We start from the raw sequence: 26,656 nt of genomic DNA on the forward strand, positions 1-26,656 counted from the left end.
CCTCCTCTTTCCCACCTTCCCTCGCTCCGTCCCTCCGCCTCTCGCTCCGTCTCTGAGTAAGACAGACTACTCTGGCAGAAAGTCAGCAAGAGGTTTAAAAACACGTAAAATAAGACACGTTTATTTTAATATTGTCACTCTCCGATCAAACCTGCCTACGCGCGGAACACTTTGTTAGACAGATAAAGTACTTTCTGTCCTCCAGTATGTGGCTTGGATTCTGACAGAGGCAGTGTGGACATTTTATCTGCGCATAATATAGAAACTATAGACGATATAAATATATTGTAGAATATGATACAGGACATAAGAACAACCATGTCAAAATACATTAATACCAGGTATTAGTAAGATAAAACTAAACTGAAGGTTTCCTTTGAAAACTGATATTCAGCTAATAAACTCACAGTAGAAGTAGTGGCAGTAGTAAAGTCCTAGTTCTTTAGTAATGTAGAAAGGCAGCAGTTGTGTTATGCTGAACGCTCGGAAAAGTGTATGCCCGCGTTGGCGCCATCTAGTGTTCTAAAATCGCTACAAATCAAGTTTTCTAGTTTATAAAAGATTTATTGGAAAATGTACATCTCATTTACTCGTACATTAAATGCATACAACATCGGACTGTACAACCAAAATAAGCCATAACAAACATCATAAAAACTAACTATACTTTAAAAGGTATCTGCATTTTGATTACAAAACATTTGAAAGCTCTGGTGAAAAATCCCACACATACATCCTTATCGAATTAAAACAATTCTTTACAAAATATTTAAAAAACGAACTTATATCTTATATAAAATCGATTATAATTATGATCTTGGCTTTCTACAGAATGCTAAGAATGAAGTAAACGGACATGACCAACGTAACGCATTAAGGACAGACAAACAACGTCCACCTAACAGCTAAACAGGAGTCTGGAATATTAAGGCACTGGCGGCAGCCGTCAGGAGATGAAAACACAAGATATTTACAGGAAGACAAGAGTATGCTGTTGTCGTCTACACCACCAGACTCTCTCTGCTCACAGCACCGTTCTGCGGGACAAACAACAAACAACCGCTTAATACACAAATAATATTACATACAAATAAGAGAGAAACACCCAACACCACACCACAGGGATTAGTCCAGGACTGCAGTTATGTTGGTCAGACCTCATAACATTACAACATGTTAACGTCCTCTTCCCCCTGCAGCTGCTCCTCCTTCTCCTCCCTCTACCCCTCCTCCCTCCTCCTCCTCCTCCTCCTCCTCCCTCTACCCCTCCCCCTCCTCCTCCTCCCTCTACCCCTCCTCCCTCTACCCCTCCCCCTCCTCCTCCTCCTCCTCCCTCTACCCCTCCTCCTCCCTCTACCCCTCCTCCTCCTCCTCCCTCTACCCCTCCTCCCTCTACCCCTCCTCCTCCTCCTCCCTCTACCCCTCCCCCCCCCCTCCTCCCCCCCCCTCCCCCCCCCCTCCTCCCTCCTCCTCCCCCCCCTCCCCCCCCTCACCTTCCGCAGGTTGCTCCTCTTGGAGGAGCTCACGCTCTCCTCGTCGCTGTAGGGAGGTGGGTGGGGGAAGTCGTCACGGCGATTGGGGAAGGCCGAGGGGGGGGCGAGCGGGAGGGGGGGAGGGGGCCGGTCGTCGTCGAGGCGCTCGCGGCTCCGCCCCCTCTGCTGCTCCCCGAGGCGCTTCCTCTCCATGGCCTCCCGCAGGATGCCGTCGTCGTAGCCCCGCCCGCCGCCGCTGCGCTCCAGGTCCATCAGGTCGTCACGGCTACGGCTGCGACGCCCCTGCATGCCCCGGCCGGCGTCGGAGGACCCGCCCCTCCCGCGCCCGTCCGGGGAGTAGTCACGGCGACGGCGACCGTCGTCACGGTCGTTGCCGCGCGCACTGCTGCTCCACCCGTCGTCCGACCTGGAGCGGGAAAGAGGGGGAGGCCGGGGGAGGGACGAAGGGAGGGAGAGAGTCGGAGGGAGGGAAAGAGAGAGAGAGAGAGAGACAGAGAGATGGAGGGAGGGAGAGAGAGAGAGAGACAAAGTTGAGAGACAGAGAGATGGAGGGAGGGAGGGAGAGAGAGAGAGAGAGAGAGAGAGAGAGAGAGAGAGAGACATAGACTGTAAACAACAGAAGGAACCGATCTGTTTTAAGAATAAACCAGACGCAGTAGTTTCATGTCTGGGCTCTTGCCATGTCTGATATCACATCCAGCAGTCCTATCTTATAGCAGAACTTCTGCTATAAGTCTCAGGGGGATTTTAATAAGTGTATGCCGACAGTGGCCAGTCTACGAAGTGTGGACTTGTAACCTTTACCGATGCTTCTTTAAAGATTACTACTGCTGACCACGTTTGTGTTGTTGAAGCCAATTACATGCCTACAGATGCCCACTGCCAGCGATATTATTGGTTTAATACTAAGGCCCAATCCCATTTCTACCACTTACCCCTTCCCCTTACCCCTTCAAAACAAGGGGGAGGGGTAAGGGGAAGGGGTAAGGGGTAGAAATGGGATTGGGCCTTAAAGTCTGATTTGTCACTCTATTCTTCACATCTCACTAAGAAACATACCCGACCCCCCCCAACACCAACACACCTGGAACCAACACACAGACCCCCCCCCTTCCCAATCCTCCTTTGAGCTCTGATGCTCGTCCCATTAGGGAACGAACGCAACGCCGCAGATTGACGTCTCTTAGAGGTTATTACGGGTGTCTCGTCCATCCGACCCCCCCCCCCCCCCCCCCCCCCCAGCCTTACCCTCTGCGTCCTCTGGATCCGTCGTCATGGTGACGCGGGTAGTCGTCGCGGGGACGGCGGCGGTCGAGGGCGTCCAGGTTGTCCATGGACTGGGCCCGCCCCCTCGGATCCATGTAGCCCCCCCGCCCCCGTCCGCGGCCCCCGTCTCCCCGCCGCTGGGCATGCTGGGACACGCTGCTGATGGTGCTCATGGCCTCGTCCTGGTCGTACACCGTGGCCAGGGGGGGCGGCTGGGGGCGACCCCCGCGACCCCTGGGGTCGAGGCCGTCGTGGAGGGAGCTGACCTCACTCATACCGTCCACTGAGAGAGAGAGACAGAGAGAGAGAGAGACAGAGACAGAGAGAGGGGGAGAGAGAGAGAGAGAGAGAGACAGAGACAGAGACAGAGACAGAGACAGAGAGAGAGAGAGAGAGAGAGACAGAGACAGAGACAGAGAGAGAGAGAGACAGAGAGAGAGAGAGAGAGAGAGACAGAGAGAGAGACAGACAGAGAGACAGAGAGAGACAGAGAGAGAAAAAAAAAAAACTTAGTCCCCATTGGCCATATCTCCTAGGTCCATCCCTCATTCATCTGCATGGGGTGAGGTGGGGGATACTGACTGCGGTTGTTGTTCTGGGGCCGGCTCGGGTCCATGTTGGCCAGCTCTCTCTCCATGTAGTAGATCGCCCGTGTGGCATTCCCAGCCGGATCCACCTGGATGCGGTATCCACTGCGTGCTGAGAGACACACACACACACACACACACACACACACACACACACACACACACACACACACACACACACACACACACACACACACACACACACACACACACACACACACACACACACACACACACACACACACACACACACACACACAATTTAATTTCATCAGGGAAATTATTATATATATTTTTTTTTCAGCTGCTAAACATAGTTTCAAAGCAACTGACGGACTTGGTTTTAAAGCAGCAGGTGAACTCCGTTTAAGAATAGCAGGTTCTTACTGTTGTCTGGTCCGCTCTCCTGGTCATGAAGGAGGGGGACCTGAGACCCCTGGCCCACTACAAGGAAAAAACATAAGCACACACACACACGTTAGAAGTGACCAACCAGTCCTCCCATACGGTGATTAAGCATAGCCACCCCGTCCCACCCCTACTACTTGTTGTGCGTCCTGGCACAAGACGTACCCACTTATTGTACGTCGTATTCAGTCATAGTACTTAGTCATGTCTTCCCAGCCTCGTACACTAGGAACACCTCGATATCAGAGCATCAGGACGACATCCAACACTAGGGCACGAAGACCACATTTCTACTCTAAAGTTGTGTACGGGGAATGGGTTAAGATAGTTATTGCAAGTACTTGGCACTTGGTTCTATGAACCTTACTGTACCGACAGCGATATATATTATTTTTGCACCTTCTTAATAAAAATATACTTGCTGCAAGTTGTTTTGCGTAAAAGTGTCTGCTGAATGCCCTCAATCTAACCAGACCGGGGCCGAACCGGTTCAGCTGTGACACACGGCCCGCCCTCCCCTCCGGCCCTCCAGGGGGCTTCGACTCACCCGAGCTGGCTCCGTCGTACTCGCGGCCGTAGCCGTTGTGCGGCTGCTGGGGATGCATGTTGGGCATGGGCAGCATGGGCATGCCAGGCTGCCCCCCCGGAGCGTAGGTCGGCTGGTCGTACATACTGGGAGGGTAGCCCGGCTGGGTGTACTGACTGGGAGGGTAGCCCGGCATGGCGTACTGTCCGGGGGCCCCACGCTTCACCATCTTCCCAGCCTCGTACACTGGGAACACATCCGATGTCAGAGCATGAGGAGAACATCCAACACTAGAGCATGAAGACCACATCCAACACTAGAGCATGAAGACCACATCCAACACCAGAGCATGAAGACCACATCCAACACTAGAGCATGAAGACCACGTCCAACACTAGAGCATGAAGACCACATCCAACACTAGAGCATGAAGACCACGTCCAACACTAGAGCATGAGACCACATCCAACCCCAGAGAATGACGACCACATCCAACACTAGAGCATGAAGACCACATCCAACACTAGAGCATGAGACCACATCCAACACCAGAGAATGACGACCACATCCAACACCAGAGCATTAAGACCACATCCAACCCCAGAGCATGAAGACCACGTCTAACACTAGAGCATGAGACCACATCCAACACTAGAGCATGAGACCACATCCAACCCCAGAGAATGACGACCACATCCAACACTAGAGCATGAAGACCACATCCAACCCCAGAGCATGAAGACCACATCCAACCCAAGAGCATGAAGACCACATCCAACACTAGAGAATGACGACCACAACCAACACTAGAGCATGAAGACCACATCCAACACTAGAGCATGAAGACCACATCCAACACTAGAGCATGAAGACCCCATCCAACACTAGAGCATGAAGACCACACACAACACTAGAGCATGAAGACCCCATCCAACACTAGAGCATGAAGACCACATCCAACAGTACAGCATGAAGACCACATCCAACACCAGAGCATGAAGACCACATCCAACACTAGAGCATGAACACCACATCCAACACAAGACCACACCCAACACTAGAGCATGAAGACCACATCCAACACTAGAGCATGAAGACCACCTCCAAATTCAGAGCATAGGGGTCACATCCAACATCAGAGCATGGAGGCCACATCCAAGACTAGAGCATGTGACCACATCCAACATGAGACCACATCCAACAGTAGAGTATAAAGACCACATCCAACACGACAATGAAGATGGTACAACCAATACATTCCCGACCAGAAGTACTAGACACTAGAACTACCAGTATACCAGTAGTAATATATGTGGAGATGGGCGTGAAGCACTCACATGCACGGGGGCAGCAGCATCGATCAGGGCAGCAGGGGCAGCTGATGTAGCAGCAGCAGGTGTGTGGGCAACACTGACACCAGCAGATCCCGATGAGTAGAATCAGCAGGAGGAAGCCAAGCACCACCAGCACAACCAACAGCCAGTCTGGAACACAGAAACACCTCCGTTACCTCCGAACCCCCACACACACCGCACGATATGCCCACGTTGATGTGTCGTTTATTATATTTTCAATCGCCTTGCGGTAACATTTTATATATTAGTATTTCGTTTGCTAAAAAAAGAATGGTTAATGTGAGAGGTGGAATAAAGAACGTAGGAAGGGGTATTTGAATTGGGAGTGTTGTGAGAGAGTCACAATATACTCGTGACCAGCCAACAGCCCAAAGTTAAATCGGATCTTCTGCGATGGATTGTCCTCATTTTCTCCTTATTAGCATTATTAGTAGCCTGCTGGACGCTTATATCTTCAGTTGACCAGTGCTAACGGTAAAGCTTGGCTACCTATTCCACATGGTGACACCAGTGCCTTAGCAGATAGGCTCCGGGGGAGGAAACTGGACTAACAAGTTTAGCCCCCGCTAACATAAATTAGCTCTGCAGTAGTCATGACTCTGCTGCTAGCAGCTGAGCAGAATCCTTCTGTTGGTTCGCATAGGAGAGCAGAAACAAGTTTGTTGAAAGGCCCTTTGTTACCATTGTTTCTTAGTATTTTCAAAGATAAGAACTCAACAGAGAGAGGACTTGCATTAAACCTTGAGGCTGAGCCTCAAAAGGTACCCCAATTTTAACACACATTTTGAGGTTGAACAAAGGATTAAAATCACTGAACAATTGATCAAATATGCAATTTAGTTGATGAACCAGTAAAGTAGGTATTAGATAGAACAACCTAACTTTTATTACAGACTTGTGAACCCTCAGAACAGCTTTCTTTCTCCTCTCCCCTTCTGTTCCCACACACACACACACACACACACACACACACACACACACACACACACACACACACACACACACACACACACACACACACACACACACACACACACACACACACACACACACACACACACACACACACACACACACGATTGTAGTTGCACAATCAAGTACGAAAGTCAATCTCTCCTTTAACCCATTACTAGCATCACTGAGATAATTTAACCATATCAACACTCGGAGCAGTGTTAGCACATTATACAAAATTTAAACAAAGCATTAAAAATTGGTACAGCCGCCCAAATTCACAATATTGGAGAGTTGTCTTTGCTCGCCAACTTCGGTCATTTCACTGAATTAGTAACTCTCCACAACTGAACTTCCTGTTTTTGTCCTTATAAAGCTCTTTACGGTCATTGCGTGTGGCTCTGTATGTTACATAGACAGTAGGTAGGCTATAGTCTAATAGCCTAACCTAGACTCAATGGTCAACTGTCAAATACTTTTGTGGGGTGATTTTACTCGTTTCATTTCCATCAGGGGAGCAAGCGCCAGTTAAAGCCGTTGCTCTACTGTGGTTGATACAGATTTATCACACCAAGCTAACCAGCATACACCTGTCTCACTTTTTAGCACCTAGCCAACCAACATACAACATGCTAACTGGTAAGCACCTAGCCAAAAACGTACACGTAGCCAAGGACGTACACAAAGCTAAGTGCCATACAACCCGCTAACTGCTTAGCACCTAGCTAACTACTAAGCACCAAGTAAAGCATTTATTACCTAGCAAACCATTTAGCCACTGTTTAGCAAATAGCTTAATGATTACACCTGAATAGCATGTAGTGCGTTCTAAATAAAAGACCTTTCACAATACGAGGGTCAACCTCAGTGATGCCAGTAACGCGTTACTTGGTAACACGTTACTGGCCTCGGACCACTTTTTTCAGTAACGAGTAATCTAACGTGTTACTATTTCCAAACCAGTAATCAGATTAAAGGGAAAAGGCAAAAAGTTAGTATTGGCAAAATCGGTTGCAATTTTTTATTTTGAGACGGCAGGGGGTGTTGTCCATCTAAATGTAACTGATAAAGTAACTTGTAATCTAACTTAGTTACTTTTAAAATCAAGTAATCAGTAAAGTAACTAAGTTACTATTTTAAGGAGTAACTCGTAATCAGTAATCTGATTACTTTTTCAAGGTAACTGTGGCAACACTGGTCAACCTACACTAGACGAAAAACTAGGCTAGAACAACCTTGGTTAGCAGTTAAAATACAAAAAAAGCTAGTACTACCTGGCATACAAGTAATACCAGCACTTTCAATACTACATGTACTGCAAAACAAACAACGCTATTAACACTTCCAACAGCAGACTAATAATAGTTCAAAAACATAGCTGGTAACACCTTCTGTAGCAGTATTTATCTTATGTACTAGACCAGCAATACTCAAAAACATAGCAAGTTCTACCACCCACAGCAGTAACACTAAAATAAATTGCTTGTACTAGCTTCCATTAAAATAATACTACAAACAGAGCTAGTACTACCTTCCATGACCAGTAAGTCAATGCCAGGCAGGAGGTCGGTAGTGTTTGACTTTCTCTCTGTGAAAGAAGATAAAGTAACAATTACTTTTAAATGACCTCCAACCCCCTTCCTGGTCCGCTGTAATCTCTGTTGCCGCCTTAGCCGATACCAAACTCTCACTGTGGGGATTTCCATCTACTGATCCATGCTAGTGTGCCAGATATTTCCATGGCATTTACTTGACTTAGTTAATGCATTTCATCACTTCTATGATAATAACTTAGTTTATCACTACTCTCTCTCTGAAGTGCTAAGTAGTCCAGTACCATCAGTGTTTGTCTGAGTAAGTGAGTGAGTGAGTAGTACCTAGTACTATCAGCTCGGTGTAGTCTTCACTGTTCCCCGTCAGGTCCTGGGCAGAGATGACGGAGCAGACGTAGACTCCGCTGTCCCCCCACGCCGTCTGGCCGATGCTCAGTTCTGCATCTGATGGTCAGGTGGTTCAGCAGAAGAAAATACATCAACACTTTATTCGTCCCTCACATGGCAATCAAAGGTAGGCGGCGTGAAACAAACAGGGACAGAAATCATACACACCCAAGCCTGTGAAGAATAAGACGCAAAGAAATACGTTTGGAGCCTGGGTACGCCTTGCCCGACGTCGAAGGTCAGTGCAACGCAGCTGTACTCCAAAGTTCTGAATGCTAAAGGCTCAGTTATAGTTCCACGTCGACGCAACGCAAAGGGGGCTCACGAAACCATGCAGACCCTCCTTGCGTCCGACGCAAGGGCCTGGCGTGCACCTCCCAAAATGTTAACATTTCGTCGAGGCGACGCGGCGGCAAGGGCTGTGTCCGCTCACTAAGACCCGAAGCAGAACCAAAGCAGGTTCAGGACTGCGTCAAAGCGTACCTGCGCTGTCATTGCGTTGCCTTCGACGTCGAACCATACCTGTGCCTTAAGTCATGTGGACAAGTGACGCGTGCTTACTGTTGATGATGCTGATCTTGCGGCCCTGGTACTCGGAGCCCAGCGTGACCGAGTTGGCCTGCTTGGACGCCACGATGCGGATGGTGCGCAGGCTGTCGGCGCACTCGATGTTGGGGTCGTAGTTGGGGTTGTTCTGGCTCAGGAGGTTATCCGCGCTGTTGGGGCTCAGCGCGGCCTGGATGGGGTCGCGGCAGTACGACTTGTACTTCCAGGTCACCACGGGGGGCTGGGAGGAGGCGGTGGTCTGGTAGTTACAGTTCAGGACCACGGGCTGGAAGAGGATGGTGATGTAACGCTTGGTGGGACACTGCACCGAGATGGCCCCGGTGTAGCCTGCGGACGCACCACAGCAAAGACACAATGGTTAGACATCAGTGTTGCACATCAGCGTCACAACTACCCGGGTATGAATCATCACCAGGTCGGTCTAGGTCGAAACTCTGCTATTTATAACCCGCCTATTATTTACTATACTTACGATATGACTCAACGGCCATTTGATCTAAATATAATTGTCCTCTTGCCCTTGCCGTGTTGTTAACACATAAAGTTTTAACTTGTGATACATACATTCTGACCATGGATAACCCGAACTCTGGATCGACATCAAGTTTTTCAATTTGCCAAATGGTTAAAAGGTTATAGGAATACAGAAGCCTACCGGTTGTTTAGGCAACATAAAATAGTTGAACGATTCTAAAAAAAAAAAAAAAAAATACGAATGTATAATAATGAAAACATGACTCGTTACTTTAACATACATTTTGCATTTAAAGTAGGCTATCAATCGGAGATATTTTAAAAGCTAATCATACGTAGAAAATAGAAAATATATAGCCCACTTAGTTTTAATACTTTAAATGTAATCAAAAATGTTGTTTATGTAGTAGGTACGTGTGTACGAGGATAGTTGCTCAATAGAGGGGGCCTTCGGTTCAGGTAAACACAAGAGCGTTTCGATCGAAACGTTTCCCACAAGAATGGGATAATCATGGATAGCCTATCTGGAGAAATGTTGTAGAATAACAGAACCAACACATTAAGAGCAGAGATTGGTGTACGATTGATGCAAAGACAGAAGAAGTGATCAACACACGGAAGAGGACGCACCCCGGCCCCAGGCCTACCTGTTGCCAGTACAACGGCCACAAACAAAGTCCAAAACATTTTCATCCGTTGTTTCGACGTTTCCATCGATGTTTAGATTATATATCTGCACAAACTAAAAAAACTCATCGATGAAACATTAATCGACATCTACAGTTACTGCCGTGTTCCCGTTCTTCAGCCAGGTATCGAGGTGTTACGCAAGGCGCGTTGCGTCAAGGTGAGGCTGGAGGGACGGCGGGTCGCGAAACACGGAATGGTGGGTGGTGTCTGTTTCTGTTTTAACGCTCACAAGTTAATTGCTATCGTTAATCAATATTTTCCCTCAAAAACGAATAATTTACCGTCGATTAGAACTTTTATTTTGTTTTATGTGGCGTTGTGGGTTCCATGTCTCTGCAATACTATTTGATCTTAAAGGGATCCCCCTGTGGTCCAGTTGGTACGGTCCGAACTGATACTTGAGATACTGGTTAATTTTCAACCAGGATACTTTCTTTCGTAGTTGCATGGACATTTTGTGTGTGTGTGTGTGTGTGTGTGTGTGTGTGTGTGTGTGTGTGTGTGTGTGTGTGTGTGTGTGTGTGTGTGTGTGTGTGCGTGTGCGTGTGCGTGTGCGTGTGCGTGCGTGTGTGTGTGTGTGTGTGTGTCCAAGCATATATTGTTATTCATATAATTGTTTTAGAATAAATACACATGAACCTTCCAAGCCTGTAGGCTTAGTTTTATAGTAGAGTAAGGATAAGGTGTTAGTAGAGAAAGACTAGAGTTAGGGTAAGTAAAGTAAGTTGGTGTAGGAGGAACCCCTAATCAAGCTTTTATGGAATATCAACAAGTTTTATTCCTATACTATAATGTATTTACCCTGTTCCACCACTAGATAGCTGAGTCCACCCGTACAGCAGCCGGTTGCTTAGGGGAGGAATGTAACAGGTGCGACGAGAAGAATAGATTATAGAGTGGAATAGAGAGGAAATACAGTACAGTAGAATAGAGTAGGTGCAGTAGAGTCGGTTGGATTAGAATACAGATACTAAATTACAGAATACTGCAGAATAGGCATACTACAGAATAACAGGATGATACTCAACTACATAATACTAAAACTCTAAATATATGCTAAATAGTTGGTCTGTTAAGCCCTTTGAGTCAGTACCTTTGATTAAGGGCTAAAATTGAAATTTAATTACATTGAAATTAAAAAATAAAATCCCTAGCAGAAGCTCCAATACAGGAAGTTCCTGCACAGTAGGCTACGAACAGCGTAAATATATTTGCTGTCTGTCAGAGGTTAGAATGGGTAGTGCAGGCCAGCTGACATTACAAACACAAGAATTTACAGATAAGTAACCCTGAGAGTTGTGGTGATATCCTAAATAGTGACAATTAATGAACCTTGGATTGATTTGAATGCAGAATTAAAAGTAAACTATGTAGGCTTACATTATGCGTAGGCTACCCACTAAATTTTAAAATGGCAAAATGTTTTGTCTGATAAGTTATAATTGAATTATAACTAACTTTATGAACTTTCTTTAAAGAAATGTCAGCCAGCCAAACAATTATGTCGTTGCCGATCTGCGACGGAATCGTTACATAGAAAATAAACAAGCCGCCAAGTCGTTATTGAGTGTCCTTTCTATCTGCATCCATCAAAGTAGACAAACAACCCCACCCAATTGCAGAAAGGGGGCGATGTTAGTCTATGCTCAAGCCCTGCATGCGTATTTATAATTTGGAACTTTTGCAACGTGTAACGAAGATACAATTAAAATATGGTAGATATATTTATATACCATATTTGTAATAGTGCACGAATAATACCATGTGTAACAAGGCATTGTCAGTTTATAACGATGTATAGTGTGTTAAGGCTGTGTCTCAGTGTATATAGGCTATTCTATTAATGCCATGTTATAATTTATGAAGACTGCTCTACTGTTCCATAGGGAAAACTTTCATGGCGCTTTTATATTTTTAAAACCTTTAACTGAACAAAAAGCCTGTTTTGCCCAAGATATATCTCTGACCAACGTCTCTTACTACTTTTCAGGAACTAGGTGGCACTTGTCTAATAATAGCATTGCATACAGTCGACAAAACAACTAAAAGTACTCGGAAAACACTAGACAGAGTTAGTCATAATCGGATTTAAGGCCAACGATTCTCAATCAAACAATAATGACGACAAAAAGCATTAGAATAAGGAGTTTTATTGTGAAGAAGATATCCTGTCTGAATAAAATTGTCCTTCAAGCATCCCATTTGGCAGGACACAGTCTCAAATCGATAAGAGCATAAACCACACACCTCCCCACGCCACTCACACAGCACCCACGCTAGAGCTCTTTGGTCTGCTCCTATTGGTCGGTCCCGCTTTCTGGGGATACAGGTACTGGTGTCTGGGGTTGTAGCATCTGGGGGGGAGGGGTACTGGCTTTGGGAGGGGAAGGGGTTCTGATGTCAGGGGAGGAAGGGGCTCTGGTGTCTGAAGGGCTTCTGATGCCTTTGGTGGGCAGGGGTTCTGGTGTCTGGGTGATGGGGCTCCTGGCTTTGGGGGGAAAGGGGTTCTGTTGTCGGGGGGGGGGGGGGGGGGGCTGGGGTTCTGTTGTCTGGGCCAAAGGGGTTCTGGTGGCTTGGGGGGGGGGGCTGGGGTTCTGTTGTCTGGGCCAAAGGGGTTCTGGTGGCTTGGGGGGGGGGGGGGGGGGGCTGGGGTTCTGTTGTCTGGGCCAAAGGGGTTCTGGTGGCCGAGGCCCGGTTCTGTCCCCTAGTCCATGATTCAGTTTCGGAAAACACGCCTTTTGGAACTCCTGTTGTCAAAGAGGTGGGAACAATGATCGCCGGGGATCTGAACAAGGGTTTGACGAGAGGAACAAGGTGCGGACCGAGGTACGCGTCTGGAAGCGCTTCTGGCTCCGTGAGGAGCCACCAGTGCTGAAGGCTGCGTCCCACAACGGGTCCCACAACGGGTCCCACAACGGGACGGCCACTGCTTTTGATTGCCACACATAGGATAGAACCTCTACTGGAGAAGCAAAGTGGTTAAAAGTTGCCAGCACTCACGAATTACATTTACAAAAATATACACATAATCAAGGCATATAGAAGTCACTGATTGACTCATTTTGATTGGACAACAAATCGGTAGCCAGGGACGGCGGCCGTCTCTGAGACTTGCTGCTTAACAAGGCAAAGATATACAACTACACAGGCGTACAATCAAATACAGTAGAAAACTAGACTGAACTAAAAGGGCTGGAGCCTACAGGCCACCTATGAGGGCGTGGGCTGACAGAAAAGGCGTGTTTTGAATCATTTTTATCTCTTTGGAAGCAGTAATATTAACTCTATTTCTTATTCACGGCTCCTTTATAAGAGCCCTATCAGACGATGATAAACCCCGCTATTACCGGGAAGCAGCTGTCCGTATGCTACCAACTGCTCCCACCAGGCCGGCACCGAAAAAGAAGATGAAATAAAAAACTAAAATCTGTTTTCATTAAAAATGGAACCATTCATCCATGGACTTTAAGGCAGCGTGAGGGTTAGCCAGCGGTCTGCGCTGTACATTACATACGTTTACATGTCCTAGTAGTAACTCATAGAGTCCATGGTTTAACTCTACTCCAACCCGCGGTCCGGAGTGTCTTTAAAGATCCGTCCCTGTTGTGTGTGTGTGTGTGTGTGTGTGTGTGTGTGTGTGTGTGTGTGTGTGTGTGTGTGTGTGTGTGTGTGTGTGTGTGTGTGTGTGTGTGTGTGTGTGTGTGTGTGTGTGTGTGTGTGTGTGTCTCTTCCTGTGCAGCATTGAGAAAGTGTCTAGTACGGGCACGTGGGTTCCAGTGGGTTGGAAACCCTGCATTAAGAAGAAGTAACCTTCCGGTCAACTGCAACTCCCCAGCAGTGCCCCTAGCTCTTCCCTTGCTCCTGGTTGGGTTTGGCTGGGTCGACGGGTTCTGGCTTGGCAGCTGCTGGGGTTTTGTGGAGGCCTTCCTCTGTGCCGATGTCCACCGTGATGTTGGTGTAGAGGGGACGGTGCTGGCGCCGTACGATCTCATACTCTGCAGTGTTCATCCCGTCCAGCTTCCACGACTGGCGGGTTTTGGCCAGCATGTTGAATCTGGAGACACCAGGAAACATCAGCACCTCGCTAGGTTACCCTCGTACTAAACCTCTCCTTATTACCCCACCTAGCTAGGTTACCCTCGTACTAAACCTCTCCTTATTACCCCACCTAGCTAGGTTACCCTCGTACTAAACCTCTCCTTATTACCCCACCTAGCTAGGTTACCCTCGTACTAAACCTCTCCTTATTACCCCACCTAGCTAGGTTACCCTCATACTAAACCTCTCCTTATTACCCCACCTCGCTAGGTTACCCTCGTACTAAACCTCTCCTTATTACCCCACCTAGCTAGGTTACCCTCATACTAAACCTCTTCTTACTACCCCACCTAGCTAGGTTACCCTCGTACTAAACCTCTCCTTATTACCCCACCTCGCTAGGTTACCCTCGTACTAAACCTCTCCTTATTACCCCACCTCGCTAGGTTACCCTCATACTAAGGCCCAATCCCCTTTCTACCCCTTACCCCTTCCCCTTCCCCGTTTTGAAGGGGTAAGGGGAAGGGGTAAGGGGTAGAAATGGGATTGGGCCTAAACCTCTCCTAAGAAAACATTTGACAACAACAAGGGGTTCCCTGAGGTACTTGTGCTGGGAGGTTGGGTGTGTGGGGTGGGAGAGCCATAAACACAGTCAGGACTTTTCTTCCCATCGATATGTTGTGAAGCAAGTGTAAACGATGGGCCATGGTGTGAACAATGTCAGTGCTTCTTCGCCGAAACTCAGGAGAAACTCAGGATTTCTAATTGAAGAGAACCCTCTGAAACATTTTGTGATCGACACCTTGCGGGATCATCTCGTGATACTTGAATCCAGGCCCTTAAAGGTTGTACCATTACAACCTTCAAGTCACAACTCAAAACTCACCTGTTCAAACTCGCACACAACGTCTAACTGATCACTGTTTTGATTGTTTTTTAGTTTTGTCCTGTTTTTGTTTTATTTATTTCTTATTGCTTATGTTTATTTATTTATTTATTTATTTATTTATTTATTTATCTTTTTCCACAATGCCTTGTTTTTTTAAAAAATTGTATGATGACTATATGCTCTGTAAGGTGACCTTGGGTGTTTTGAAAGGCGCCTCTAAATTAAATGTATTATTATTATTATTACCAGCGATTCTGGTTGCCCTGACTTCAGTTGCGAGATTCCAAACAAACAGAGCCAGCTAGCCCCTCCCTCCCATGTTTTGAAAATTAACATGGACGCGCATTTTCATGAACGCGCTCATGAAAATGCAACAGGAATTTATAGCAACCACTTCGCATGCACGAGCGCGAAACACCACAACACCCACCCCTTGTCTGTGATTGGTTGGCACACTGTTTCTTTTGAGGTGTTGGTAGTACCATTTGTTTCTGTGTGCGATCTCGGAGCCTAGGCTGCATAGAGAGACGCGTTTTTTTGACAGCCTGCTTATGGGACGGGCAGCCAGCGGATCGTGAAGAAAAAGCAGATGAATGTGATACTTTATGTTTCAATCAGAATCGCTGATACAACCTTTCACCCAAAAAAATCCTAACTGAGCAGGGTTTTGACCTCACCGTTTAGGATTGATGTCGTTGCCTTTGTCCAGCTTGTGTTTGATCATCTTGTAGCGGCCGACTCTCACAGACGGACGCGTGATGTGCATCCCACCGAGAGAAACCCTGAAAAACACCCGAGGGACATCAGTCAGACCAGGGGGTTCTTCCACACATGGTCGCCATCCAGAAGGAGCTGTGGGCAGTATGGGGGAGCAGGGTACCTGACTCCGATGTCGTCGTCCTCCCCCCCCCAGCCCCAGTAGTTGTTGGGGAAGCCGTTCATCTTGAGGTAGTGCAGCGGAGTCAGAGCAGACACGCCTCCGAAGTACAAATTGTAAGGAAGCCTGGATGGGACAAATATCTAACATTTTAGATCCACACGACACAAGGGGAAACGGGGGCTAAACCTTTTTTAAAGAAAAATGAATACAAGGGGCAGAAATGGGATTGGGCCTAAGGCCCAATCCCATTTCTACGCCTTGTATTCGTTTTTGTGCTCTTTGGAGAAACTGCTTGACTAACAGGGGAAACTACCCCAATTGATCTAGACCGACTCAATTCCCCAAAAAGAAGCCGGCCATATAGGGGCAGGCTGCCCATCCGGCAAGACCTTGGATTAAAGTTACCTGGTAGCCCAAAATTGCCGTGCAATATCATGCCCAGCCCGCCGCATTTCTGAATATCTCAACAGCTTCTACGCACGGTTCAAGGCGAGCAACACCTTTCCTACCGTGAGGCTAGCCTGAGGACTGACGAGAGTGCTTACGACAATTACAATTAGGGCATTTAGCAGACGCTTTTATCCAAAGCGACTTGCATCGGTTAATACACACATTGACACACCGACGGCAGAGTCGACCATGCAAGGCGACAGCCAGCTCGTCAGGAGCAGTTAGGGTTAAGTGTCTTGCTCAGGGACACATCAACACTCAGCTAGGAGGAGCTGGGGATCGAACTAGACAACTGCTCTACCTCCTGAGCTAAGCCGACCTACGAGATGAGGAGAGCTTTTAAAAAAGGATTCAACCCACGGAACATGCCTGGGACAGGCTGTGTCCTCAGAGGTTGGTCCGGCCAGGTATTCACCTCTACGTATATTCAATCTCTCGCTGACCAGTCTGCAGTTCCCAAATGCTTCAAGCAGACCAAGCCAAAGAAACCCTCCGTCACCTGCCTGAAGGTATAGCGACCTGTAGCTCCCACCTTCATCCATTCATCCACATTCCTCTACTTCTTGGACACATTATTCAGAAACATATCGTCCCCGTTCATTGATATGCCAACAAAATAAGTGGCCTTTGCCGCTATAATAAAATACAACATCCCACCACTCTGTAGAGGTAGAGTAGATGAACAGATAAAGTGTTAAACACTGAAGGAGAACAAGAACTCACTTGTAGCCAAACTTGTCCATGGCGATGGCAGCGTGCTTTGGGTTGGCGTCACAGATGTACGTGTTGCGGTCGTCTTCTGGGATCAGGTCCACATCGTGGAAAAACAGGCAGTCCCAGTTTTCCTCTCGCATCGCCTCCCGGAAGCCCACGTTCATTAGCTTGGCTCGATTAAACGTGTAGTTCCCGGCCTAGGAGGACAAAGCCAATCAGCTCCTTAACTACGACCCACCACCAAATCCCTTCTGCTCACCCTTACCAATCGCTCCAATACCCGTTTTGGACAACCGATCACAAAAGGTCAATATGTTGTTGACCCTGACATGAACACAGCAGGTAAGTAGAGTTTAATAGAGTATATATATTTAAAACAATGTATAGTCTATCCGTCATATCTATCTGACTATCAATTAATCCCCATAGGAACCAAAAATTATAATGAGAATAGACTATACTGGCTTCATCCTTTTTAAAGACTCTGACAAGGAACATTTGTGTTTTCGTGTAAAAGATGTAATTTAGGGCTGTTTATAGATCTAATAAGCATTAAAACAAGGGCTGAGGGACTCCTCTTTTTCCAAATGCAAACTATTTTTTACCCCTGAGGTCAACGAACTCCCAGTCAGATGCAAAAATATATTTAAGCCTATGCCTGTAAAGAATCCTATGTACACACAGCAGCACTCCTTGGAGGAGACGGCACAACGCCTGGGCCGGCAACAAGGACTGAAAGGCCGCACTCACACTAGGCAAAGTTAAATCTACCTAGGAGGTCGATTTATCCTCTAGAGATTTCTCTAGTTGTTGTATCGAAGAAAAGTTTTTCGCACGTTTGTCTGACGATTTTTCAGAAGTAAATTTGTACATGGGCCAGTGAACCCTTTGTTGATTTGAGACCTTTAAATACTCTTTTTTACAGTACATTAGTGTCAAGTTTTTGGTTGCCGATAACACCCCTACAGATCCCTGCCTCCAGCAATAATATTGGATGAAACAAATACGAAGCTATGGAAGGTCAAGACCAGATTTTAGCTCGCCACAAGACTTCAGATATTAATCTAAAGTCTGATTAAACTCTAAGACTGTACGATTTAAACCGTAACGCTACTGATAATTACTGCTTATCGATCCGGTCTTTTTTGAGCATCATAGATTTTATTCACAAGATGTAATAGATCAAATATGATGCACTATTATTCGTAAATCCAGCATTATATACAATTTCTAACTGCCAATGTCAACAGATGTAAATACAGTACATTGTGCTAATAATTGTCCGATTAACAACAATAAATAAGTTACCCATTGTTCAGATAGAATTCTAACACAATGTAATGCAGGAAAAAAACGTTGACAGTATTTTTACTGTGCCGCATTAATCGTTTACAGCACTTCAGATGTAATTTATGAGCACAACTATCAACAGGCAAATGGTTATTTTAGTCATGAACCCTTATCCAGTGTACTGTTCACTGAACTCTGTTTGGGCTCTATGCTGCTGGCGAACCTGACTGGGCAACAGGAGGCGACCTACCTGCTAGGTTGGTCGAAAACAGTGCATTTCTCCACCTTTATGGAGATAGACTTTTTATGCTGCAATGAATGCAACCTTGCACCATCTCCTTTATCACCTGTTCCGACCATGAATGTGCAATGGTGGTGGTGGGGGGCTGCATCTAACTTCGTTAATGCATAATGTTTTAAAAATATAAAAATATATATATATATATATATATATATATATATATATATATATATATATATATTAGAGCTGTCAAGCGATTAAAATTTTATCGTGATTAATCGCATTAATGTCATAGTTAACTCACGATTAATCGCAAATGATTTTTCTATGCTAAATATCCCTTGATTTCTTTGTCCCATAATTCTTCTCATTTTAATTCTCTTATCAACATGGTGAAGTGCATCGGCTTGTCTTGTGCAAATGATTTTTTATTGATAACAACATTGGCATATACTGATCAAAACAGGACAATACAAAAAAAGAGCCTATAGTGCAATTAAACGACTGCTTTGAACAAATGTAATTTGAACATAGCAGTCAGGCTACTGCTTCTTTGTTTTGAGCCAAAGAATTTTTTTTTAAAGAATTGCGTTAATCGCGCGTTAAATTTTTTAACACCGTTAAAATTGGTTTGCGTTAACGCCGTTAATAACGCGTTTAACTGACAGCTCTAATATATATATATTTTCTTTTTTCTTTTCAATACATTGGTAGTCAATGCGGGCCCTATTGTTGTTAAGGCGGCAGCCTTAACCATACAGTCCATACAGTCCTGTGCCTATGACAAAGGTAGCAAGGATTCAAAGCCTATCGGTTTCTATTCATTACTCCTTTGTTATTTCAGCAATGCAAACATGCACATTTGTTCGCCTCGTTTGTTCTTTAAATATGGTGGGGTGAGGTAGATTCAACCCAGCATGACAGGGTCACCCCCACACAGTCCTGTATTACACCTTACGCTCGCTTACATCCGCCCCAAAAAAAGGCTAGAGTCCAAACCCGGATCCTAACCTTCCCTACATGGGAACCCGACCCTCGCAGCTATGTGTGAGCATGGTGTTTGCTAAGCTTTGTACTTCGCTGGAGAGAGTCGACGAGTGGCCAGCACAGTCTTGTTGGATGATCCACTGAGTTGTTTGGTGTGGGAGGGGGTCGATCTTCCTAAACATATATACACAAGTAGAGGTGAGGTCCGTAGGTTAATTGTAGTCGTCTGAAATCCAAACTCCCAACACTCCTGTTACCTTCCTCTTGGAAACTGGAAACCTGGACAAACTGGAAACCTGGCTGTTGATCACCAGTTCTGGTCTTTCCCGGAGTCAGTGTTTACCTTGTTCATATATTCATGATTTCTATAGGGATCGGACGATTATCGGTGCCGATATTCGGCATTTTGACGCATATCGGCATCGGCCTTATTTTCTGATCCGACGGCCGATATGAGATCAATTTAAAACGGGGTTATTTTGGCTCTGATGCAGCCGCGCCTCTCTGTCAACTGCGTAACCACGGACCCCCCTCGAAACCCTAGGCTTTAAGGTGAAGGCTGATTAGCTTTTAGCGTAACGTTAGCCCAGTGGTCCGCTTTCTCCTTCTCTGGCTCTAGACGCTCAGCAGACTGTAGCAAAACTCTACTACTCACGACTACTAACGTAACTGTGAGGCCAAATACTTTAGCAGCAGCTGTCTGTTCCTATGATAAACATGAAACTTGAAACAAGGTTGCTGATAATATTGATAGGGAAGTGGTCAGTGATAAAAGTAAGGTGTGTGTGTGTGTGTGTGTGTGTGTGTGTGTGTGTGTGTGTGTGTGTGTGTGTGTGTGTGTGTGTGTGTGTGTGTGTCATGAGAAACTGACGGCAAAGCAGCGTCTGTCTGAGAGAAAACTGCCTGGCAATAATGGCTGTTTAACTAGGGAACTATTTATTTATTTAAATTTTCAGTTGTAAAAGATTTTAACATTTCAGTTCAGGAATATTTTAGGGAGCTATTTATTTGTTTAAATTGTGTTATTTTGCAAATCTGATAAGCTGTTGTGTATATTAAACATATGCTTAAAGGCGTTTAAATGAAGTCAAGTGTTGGAGTTTGTATCATTCAAAATCTTTACGCCAATATTTTCCCTTTTTCTGTAAATTATTATCGGCTCCAAATATCAGTGATCGGCCCCCTTGACTATTAATAATCGGTATCTGCCCTGAAAAAAACATATCGGTCCATCTCTAGATTTATAAAAAAAAAAAATCTTTCCAGCAACATGTCAGAGTCTTTTAAAAACAATAAATTACAGGTTTGTCTCACCTGGTGTATGATGTAGATCCCATAGTTGAGCTGCTGTCGCTGGAGGAAGGGGTGCAGGTAGTAGAGGAGGAACTTGAGGTGGTGTTCCCGGTTCCTGTGGGGGATGATGATGGCTGTGCTGTGCCTGGACTCACAGCCGGGCGGTCGGTAGCGACCCCCCCTCACCACCAGGGGGTTCTTCCGCTGCACCTGCGCCAGAGTCAGGCCCGAAGGGAAGCTGACATGGATAGGCCCACCTGAAACCACCAAAGACGAAGCGGGAGGTATAAACCACAAACAGAACAACCAGGACTATAAAACACTAACAGAACCAGGAATTTAAAAAAAAAAAGACGACAGAACCGTGAAGCTAAAAACCACAACAGAACCGGGTCGCTGTGATACAACATGATCAGGAGGTCCGAACGTGAACTCACGTATGAAGGGCGAGGTCTGGGGGCAGTAGGTCATGACGTCGCTGCTGGACGGGGCCCTGGCCAGGATGGTCAGGTTGGCGTAGACGTCACTGCCCGTGGCCGACAGGTTACGGGCGACCCCGTCGCCTTTGCGGAAAATGCGCATGAAGTAGGTGACCCGTCTCTGGTAGCCCTCGCGGGACAGCAGCGCCATGACGACCAGCTGCACGCCCAGGAACATGAACAAGTAGCGCCACTTGGACTGGAAGCTCACCATGGCGACGGAGGCAGGGGGGGGGGTCGTCACGGCGACGGGGGGGGGGGGCAGGGGGCCAAGGCAAGCGATCGGCGACACCTCGTCGAGATGTCTTAGCAGCATGCAACCGCACGGGGGAGGTCAGTGGCGTCAAACATAATGGTGACGTGGTCGGGAGGGGTGGGGGGGGGGTGGGGGTGGGGTGGGGGGGGGGGGGGGTTCCCAAAGGCACTTTTGGCAGGTTGTAAACTAGGGGTGACCCAACCAACAGAGGCCTTGAAGCAATGAAACACGAAACGAAAGACAAGTTCAAAATGTTTGTATTTGAGTCGCTCAGTTCATGGCTGCACGCAGTGAGCTCTGAGCGGTGCGAGGTGTGCGTGCTTCAGCGGTGCTAGCTGTACCGGATGCTAGTATCGCGAGGAGAGGCTCGTGCTCTAGCAGCGCAAGCTTTAATGGGGGATGCTCGCGCTGCTATGTGCTACTGGCGCTAGCTGAACTGGGAGCCAGCGGTGCCAAGCGGGGCTGGCTGTACTGGGTGCTAGCGTAGCTGGATGCTAGCGGTACTGGGGCTTCTGCTGGTCCACGTCAGGCCCCTCATCCCCCTGCAACACAAAACACAAAACAGTCAGCAGATTTTACACTGTTTAACCATTTGAAGAAGGACAAACCCATTCTGGCTGATCAAACCATCAAAGCCGACACTTGTTAAAAGCGGTCAGATTGCTGTCAAAGATTTGTCCAAACAACCCTTCTCGATTCAGCCAAGAGGATTTAGCGTGGGTGCGCCTGCCCCAATCGTAAACGACTGCAGTAGCACTTTGGCCTCCGATAAAACATTGGTTTAGTACTTGTATGGCGCTTCACGGTTTGTTTTGGATTTTCTAAAATGTCATGACGCAGGTTGATTCTTTATATAGTTCTTGTTTGCCGTTGTGGCGAGCGCACGTCAAGCTTGAAAGGATAACGGATGTTTAAGTGAAACCAGGAGAGATGGTTATCACACAGACCAGAGTTTTAACTTAAAAGTAATTGCTTAAGTGCCTAAACAACTGTTAAAATGGCTGGCTCTTTAACTGTTAACCTAACAGACTGTTTAACTAAGTGTTTTGAACTGGTTAACTTACAGGCTTGGGGTCCAGTTTGTTTACCATGAGCCAATCAGTAGCTGGTAGACACGTCAGTAGGCGGGACACGGGATCAAGACCAATCACAGCTCTCTCTGAAAGACAGCAGTAGACGAGGTTACTGGGACTGTCAGATACAACCATCACAATCATGTTGTCCTGTGCATTTCTTAATTTAAATGATATTAAACTAGTTAATTGCAGTACTCTCTCTCTCTCTCTGAAATGCTAAGAAGGCCGGTACTATCAGTGTATCTCTCTCTCTCTGTGTCTGTGTTGTTGCATCACACCAAGCCCCAGATCAATAAGTTGTAAACACTGATCCTATTCTGAGAGCAGGGAATTCTAAGCAAATGCACAAGATTTATGATTTTACTTAATGATTCGATACAGCTCGTTAGATATTTTGTTGTGGATTTCAACAAGTAGTGTCCCACCAACCTTTCTAACTTTAAGGCCCAATCCCATTTCTACCCCTTTAAAACAAGGCGGAGGGGCAAGGGGAAGGGGTTAGGGGTAGAAATGGGATTGGGCTAAGTGATAGGGGTGAACAGAGACCAGTTACTTACATGCAACTATATTATTAGGGGTTATCAAGCATTAAGAGAACAAAAGACTAAAATCCATAAAAGAGCTATAAGCTGCAGCTTTCGATCTACCGTAACATATCGTAACATAAATTATTTGTTGATTATTCGTCGGCAGCCATATATCATGCAAGTGAAAAAGTACATTGAACCCTCAATCTCATGCATCCTTGTAAAACAAGCTAATTTCCTTTCACCAAAATAATCAAGGTATTTAAAGGATTCAATCACAATGGAGTTTCACTTTTCAATGATAAATTGTAGATAATAATAGTATTTCGAATGGACGCATGCGGACGGGGGGGGGGGGGGGGGGGGAGATTATGCCGGGTGTGTCTAGTGTGCAAATGGCATTCTTTAATACATCCATGTTTTTTAGGGTGTTTCCCGGATGATAACTAAAAAGTAGGCCATCAGTCTTTCGGAAGAAGTTGTCATCTGTTAGATTTCAGCTTATTTCTAAACTGTTCAGACAGACTCTACGTTGTGTATTTTCAGTCGTAGTAGTAATTCTTGAAGTCGAAATCAAAGCAGCTTGACAGGTTGGATTAGAGGGTTGACTAGATGGTTTATTCCAGGATGTAATACAAATTGAAACGTTTGCGATATAACTGCGCGATATAACTGCGTGCTATTTTGCATTCAAAGCAACCTATATCTACATACAACAGTGTAGATAAACATTGTTGCCCTGCTATCGAGATTATGATCAATACACACAACAGATAGCAATAATAACTATAGCATGAGAATGTAGTTTACCAGTATGGATGCAATAGGAGGACTGTGTGATTTATGCCCAAGGGAAAAAAGAGACAGTTTTGTTTTGAGGCTTAAGGTCAAAGATCAAACCGTGATCTCTGACGATGCATTCGCTGCAGATCTACAATCCGCTGAATGGCTTGTTGCCTCATTATAAATGACAACCTCTACGATAACACAAATCTCAAAGTCTAGAACTATATGGTCGAGCTGATGAAGCAGACGGGCGGTTTTACTCTATTTTTTTTTTTTTTTTAAGTTGGATGTGTGACTGTGTGTTTGTGTGTCTGTGTTTTTCCTCAACACAGGGACTGTGTTTAAAACACAAACAGCTGGTCCTTCTCGTATATAAACCCTCGTATAGTAATGACGCTTACGCCACTCAGCTAGCCCCAGTCTTCTGTACTGGCTAGTGTACCAGCTATCTAGTATACTCTTCGCTAGTGTACCAGCTGTCTAGTGTACTCTTCATTAGCTTGTGTGCACTGCTAGCTAGTGCACTCTGCTAGCTAGTGCGCTCTTTCCATGAGCTAGTGTACTCAGCCGGTTGGTGTTCTCAGCTAGCTAATGAAACTGGACCCCCCAGGCGAAGGCTGCCTGCATCTATACTAGATTCCCAGGTATGTTCTTGGGCGTGGCCACTAGGTAACAGTTCTCTGTTTTCCATGGAAACAAATGGAGAGGCTTAATCCGAGGGCAGAAGGCACCGCCGGGTGCCATACTAAACTACTGCAGGTGTCAATTTCATCCTGCTGGCAGGGGCAGATTACACTGGATGGAACAGGGGGACAGCTTATTATATTGTTGCTCTTTTGGCAATATTCATATGAATGACATGATGAATATCTTAAGTTTGTATTTTTATACATTGTATTTATCAGAACTTTAATATATTTTTGATGTTCTCTTCTGCTGTGGCAATAAAACAATAAAAAAACTGCATTAAAACTGCATTACCTTATTATTTTAGTGAGGAGTCATAAATAACTACAAATAACCAATGTTAGGGAATTCGGTTTATGTTTGGTTATGTGTTTTTGGAATTTCTTTTAGATCGGAATATTGAAATCACCAAATATTTGTATCAGTATCAGCCTTAAATATCCTTTATCGGTCGGGCTCTAATGTAGATGGCACCACGCAACGTCCAGTTGAAGTCAGAAAAACTTCATGTTATTTAAGGCTTATAAAAACACTGCACAACAACGCCAGCCAGAACTGTAATGATACAGGCACCAAAATGACCCCAGAGATGAAACTCCTAAAAGTAGCCATAGGGAGAGGAGAAAGGAAACCAAACCACAACAGAAGGTATACAGTATCTCTGGGTGTCCCCGAGTTTCATCGATGAAAAGGTTGTCATCAAGATAAGCAGGTCAACGCCCCAAGCATTAGCAGTACAGATGGGGGAGTGTTACATTCCCTGCCAAGACACAGTGGATTGTTATATCATCTCTATAAGTAATTAAACCAGTGATAAGAAACACCACAAGATCAAGCCCTTAGCTAGGGCAATATCAACCCTTAGTTAATGCCAGAGTCAAAAATTGACATCTGCTACCAGCCAAAGGCCAGTAATATATTTCAACCATTCGTTAGGTATAAAAAAATTATTTGTGTTGCATTAGATGTACATAAACAGTTCCTTTGCCGGTCACTTTCCACCATGGACGGACAAATTCACAGAGTCTGTTGCAGTTATTATGACATCCCTGTTGGCCGCAGGTACAGTTGTACAGCATATGTCACATTCAAAACAAGCCTCTAGGTCCCGGTTATAACAACACTAAGGAGCCGGTTCCATTCAAACATTTAAAGGAGATGGTGAGGTGAAGGGACCGGGCCAGTTCTCAACTGCTGAGCAAACATGTAGCCACTAGCCAGCCCCTTCACCGTGGAAACCAGACGGTTGCAGGTTGCGTTGCTAAGCGTCTCCCGAGCTGCGGGGCCCTGGCCCCCCTGGGGACGAACCTGGAGTTCATCAACTACCAAGGAGGAGAGGCGGCATGTTGCTGAAGCAAGCCCCTCAGGGGACAAAAAAAAAAAAGGAGCTTGCGTTTGGCTGTAACCAGCGACTACCACGGGAACCAGTCTGAATATTAAACCCTGAAAAGCAGCTCTACAGGTTAAACCGTAGTTACATGATCCGACAAGGGGCACATTAACACTTATTTACAGTTAATTGATCACTTCTTTTCATCATTTGTTTTATTATTATTATTCCCGAACTTCCCTAAGTAACTCCTCCTAGAAACTTCATACATGCTAGAAACATGATTAAACCTTTGTTATGTATCAAAAGACATGCATCAGTGTTTTGAATGCTACAGACACAGCAGAAGTATACCTGAAACATACAGGGATATTGCACATGCAGCATATGCACTAGCATTATACCTGCACGACACCGACCACCTAGTAGAAACCACCCAGAGACAGAACACAACAAAAGCCACCCAGAAAATC

At 45.9% G+C, this 26,656-nt stretch overlaps 2 protein-coding genes and 1 long non-coding RNA gene across 4 annotated transcripts; 1 reads left to right on the forward strand and 2 right to left on the reverse strand.

Annotated features, from left to right (window-relative positions):
- Positions 1–543: 543 nt before the first annotated feature.
- On the reverse strand, positions 544–10,447 carry lsr (lipolysis stimulated lipoprotein receptor). Of its 2 annotated transcripts, XM_060065332.1 has the most exons (11): positions 10,218–10,433; positions 9,091–9,423; positions 8,467–8,586; positions 8,121–8,177; positions 5,618–5,764; positions 4,302–4,526; positions 3,734–3,790; positions 3,342–3,458; positions 2,742–3,042; positions 1,494–1,899; positions 544–1,037 (listed from the first exon to the last, which is right to left on the reverse strand). In XM_060065332.1, exons 1-11 carry the CDS (start codon positions 10,282–10,284, stop codon positions 1,002–1,004), a joined length of 1,866 nt encoding a protein of 621 aa, XP_059921315.1. In that variant the 5' UTR covers positions 10,285–10,433; the 3' UTR covers positions 544–1,001. The 2 variants fall into 2 exon arrangements, with proteins under 2 accessions (XP_059921315.1, XP_059921316.1); XM_060065333.1 differs by lacking the exon at positions 8,121–8,177 and having other exon boundaries at positions 10,218–10,447.
- A 2,797-nt stretch (positions 10,448–13,244) lies between these two features.
- LOC132467798 (uncharacterized) lies at positions 13,245–14,120 on the forward strand. Its single transcript, XR_009528083.1, has 2 exons — positions 13,245–13,907; positions 14,000–14,120. It is a non-coding gene; the product is annotated as an uncharacterized LOC132467798 (long non-coding RNA).
- On the reverse strand, positions 14,081–21,852 carry si:dkey-199f5.8 (beta-1,4-galactosyltransferase 3). Its single transcript, XM_060065339.1, has 6 exons — positions 21,480–21,852; positions 21,064–21,299; positions 17,241–17,428; positions 16,068–16,190; positions 15,865–15,969; positions 14,081–14,314 (listed from the first exon to the last, which is right to left on the reverse strand). The coding sequence occupies exons 1-6, from the start codon at positions 21,835–21,837 to the stop codon at positions 14,104–14,106; spliced, it is 1,221 nt and encodes a 406-aa protein (XP_059921322.1). The 5' UTR covers positions 21,838–21,852; the 3' UTR covers positions 14,081–14,103.
- Positions 21,853–26,656: the final 4,804 nt, after the last annotated feature.

Source organism: Gadus macrocephalus, chromosome 11 (assembly GCF_031168955.1).
Source record: "Gadus macrocephalus chromosome 11, ASM3116895v1".
Lineage (NCBI taxonomy): Eukaryota > Metazoa > Chordata > Actinopteri > Gadiformes > Gadidae > Gadus > Gadus macrocephalus.

What these genes read in the sequence shown, in the direction of transcription:
- lsr (XM_060065332.1), bottom strand. Translation starts at nt 10,284, where the DNA reads ATGGAAACGTCGAAACAACGGATGAAAATGTTTTGGACTTTGTTTGTG. An exon ending in GTACGACGGAGCCAGCTCGG is followed by an intron (nt 3,791 to 4,301) that starts GTGAGTCGAAGC and finishes TTTTCCTTGTAG; the next exon opens with TGGGCCAGGGGTCTCAGGTC. An exon ending in GCCCCAGAACAACAACCGCA is followed by an intron (nt 3,043 to 3,341) that starts GTCAGTATCCCC and finishes TCTCTCTCTCAG; the next exon opens with TGGACGGTATGAGTGAGGTC.
- si:dkey-199f5.8 (XM_060065339.1), bottom strand. Translation starts at nt 21,837, where the DNA reads ATGCTGCTAAGACATCTCGACGAGGTGTCGCCGATCGCTTGCCTTGGC. An exon ending in GGATCTACATCATACACCAG is followed by an intron (nt 17,429 to 21,063) that starts GTGAGACAAACC and finishes TTGTCCTCCTAG; the next exon opens with GCCGGGAACTACACGTTTAA. An exon ending in ATGGACAAGTTTGGCTACAA is followed by an intron (nt 16,191 to 17,240) that starts GTGAGTTCTTGT and finishes TGTCCCATCCAG; the next exon opens with GCTTCCTTACAATTTGTACT.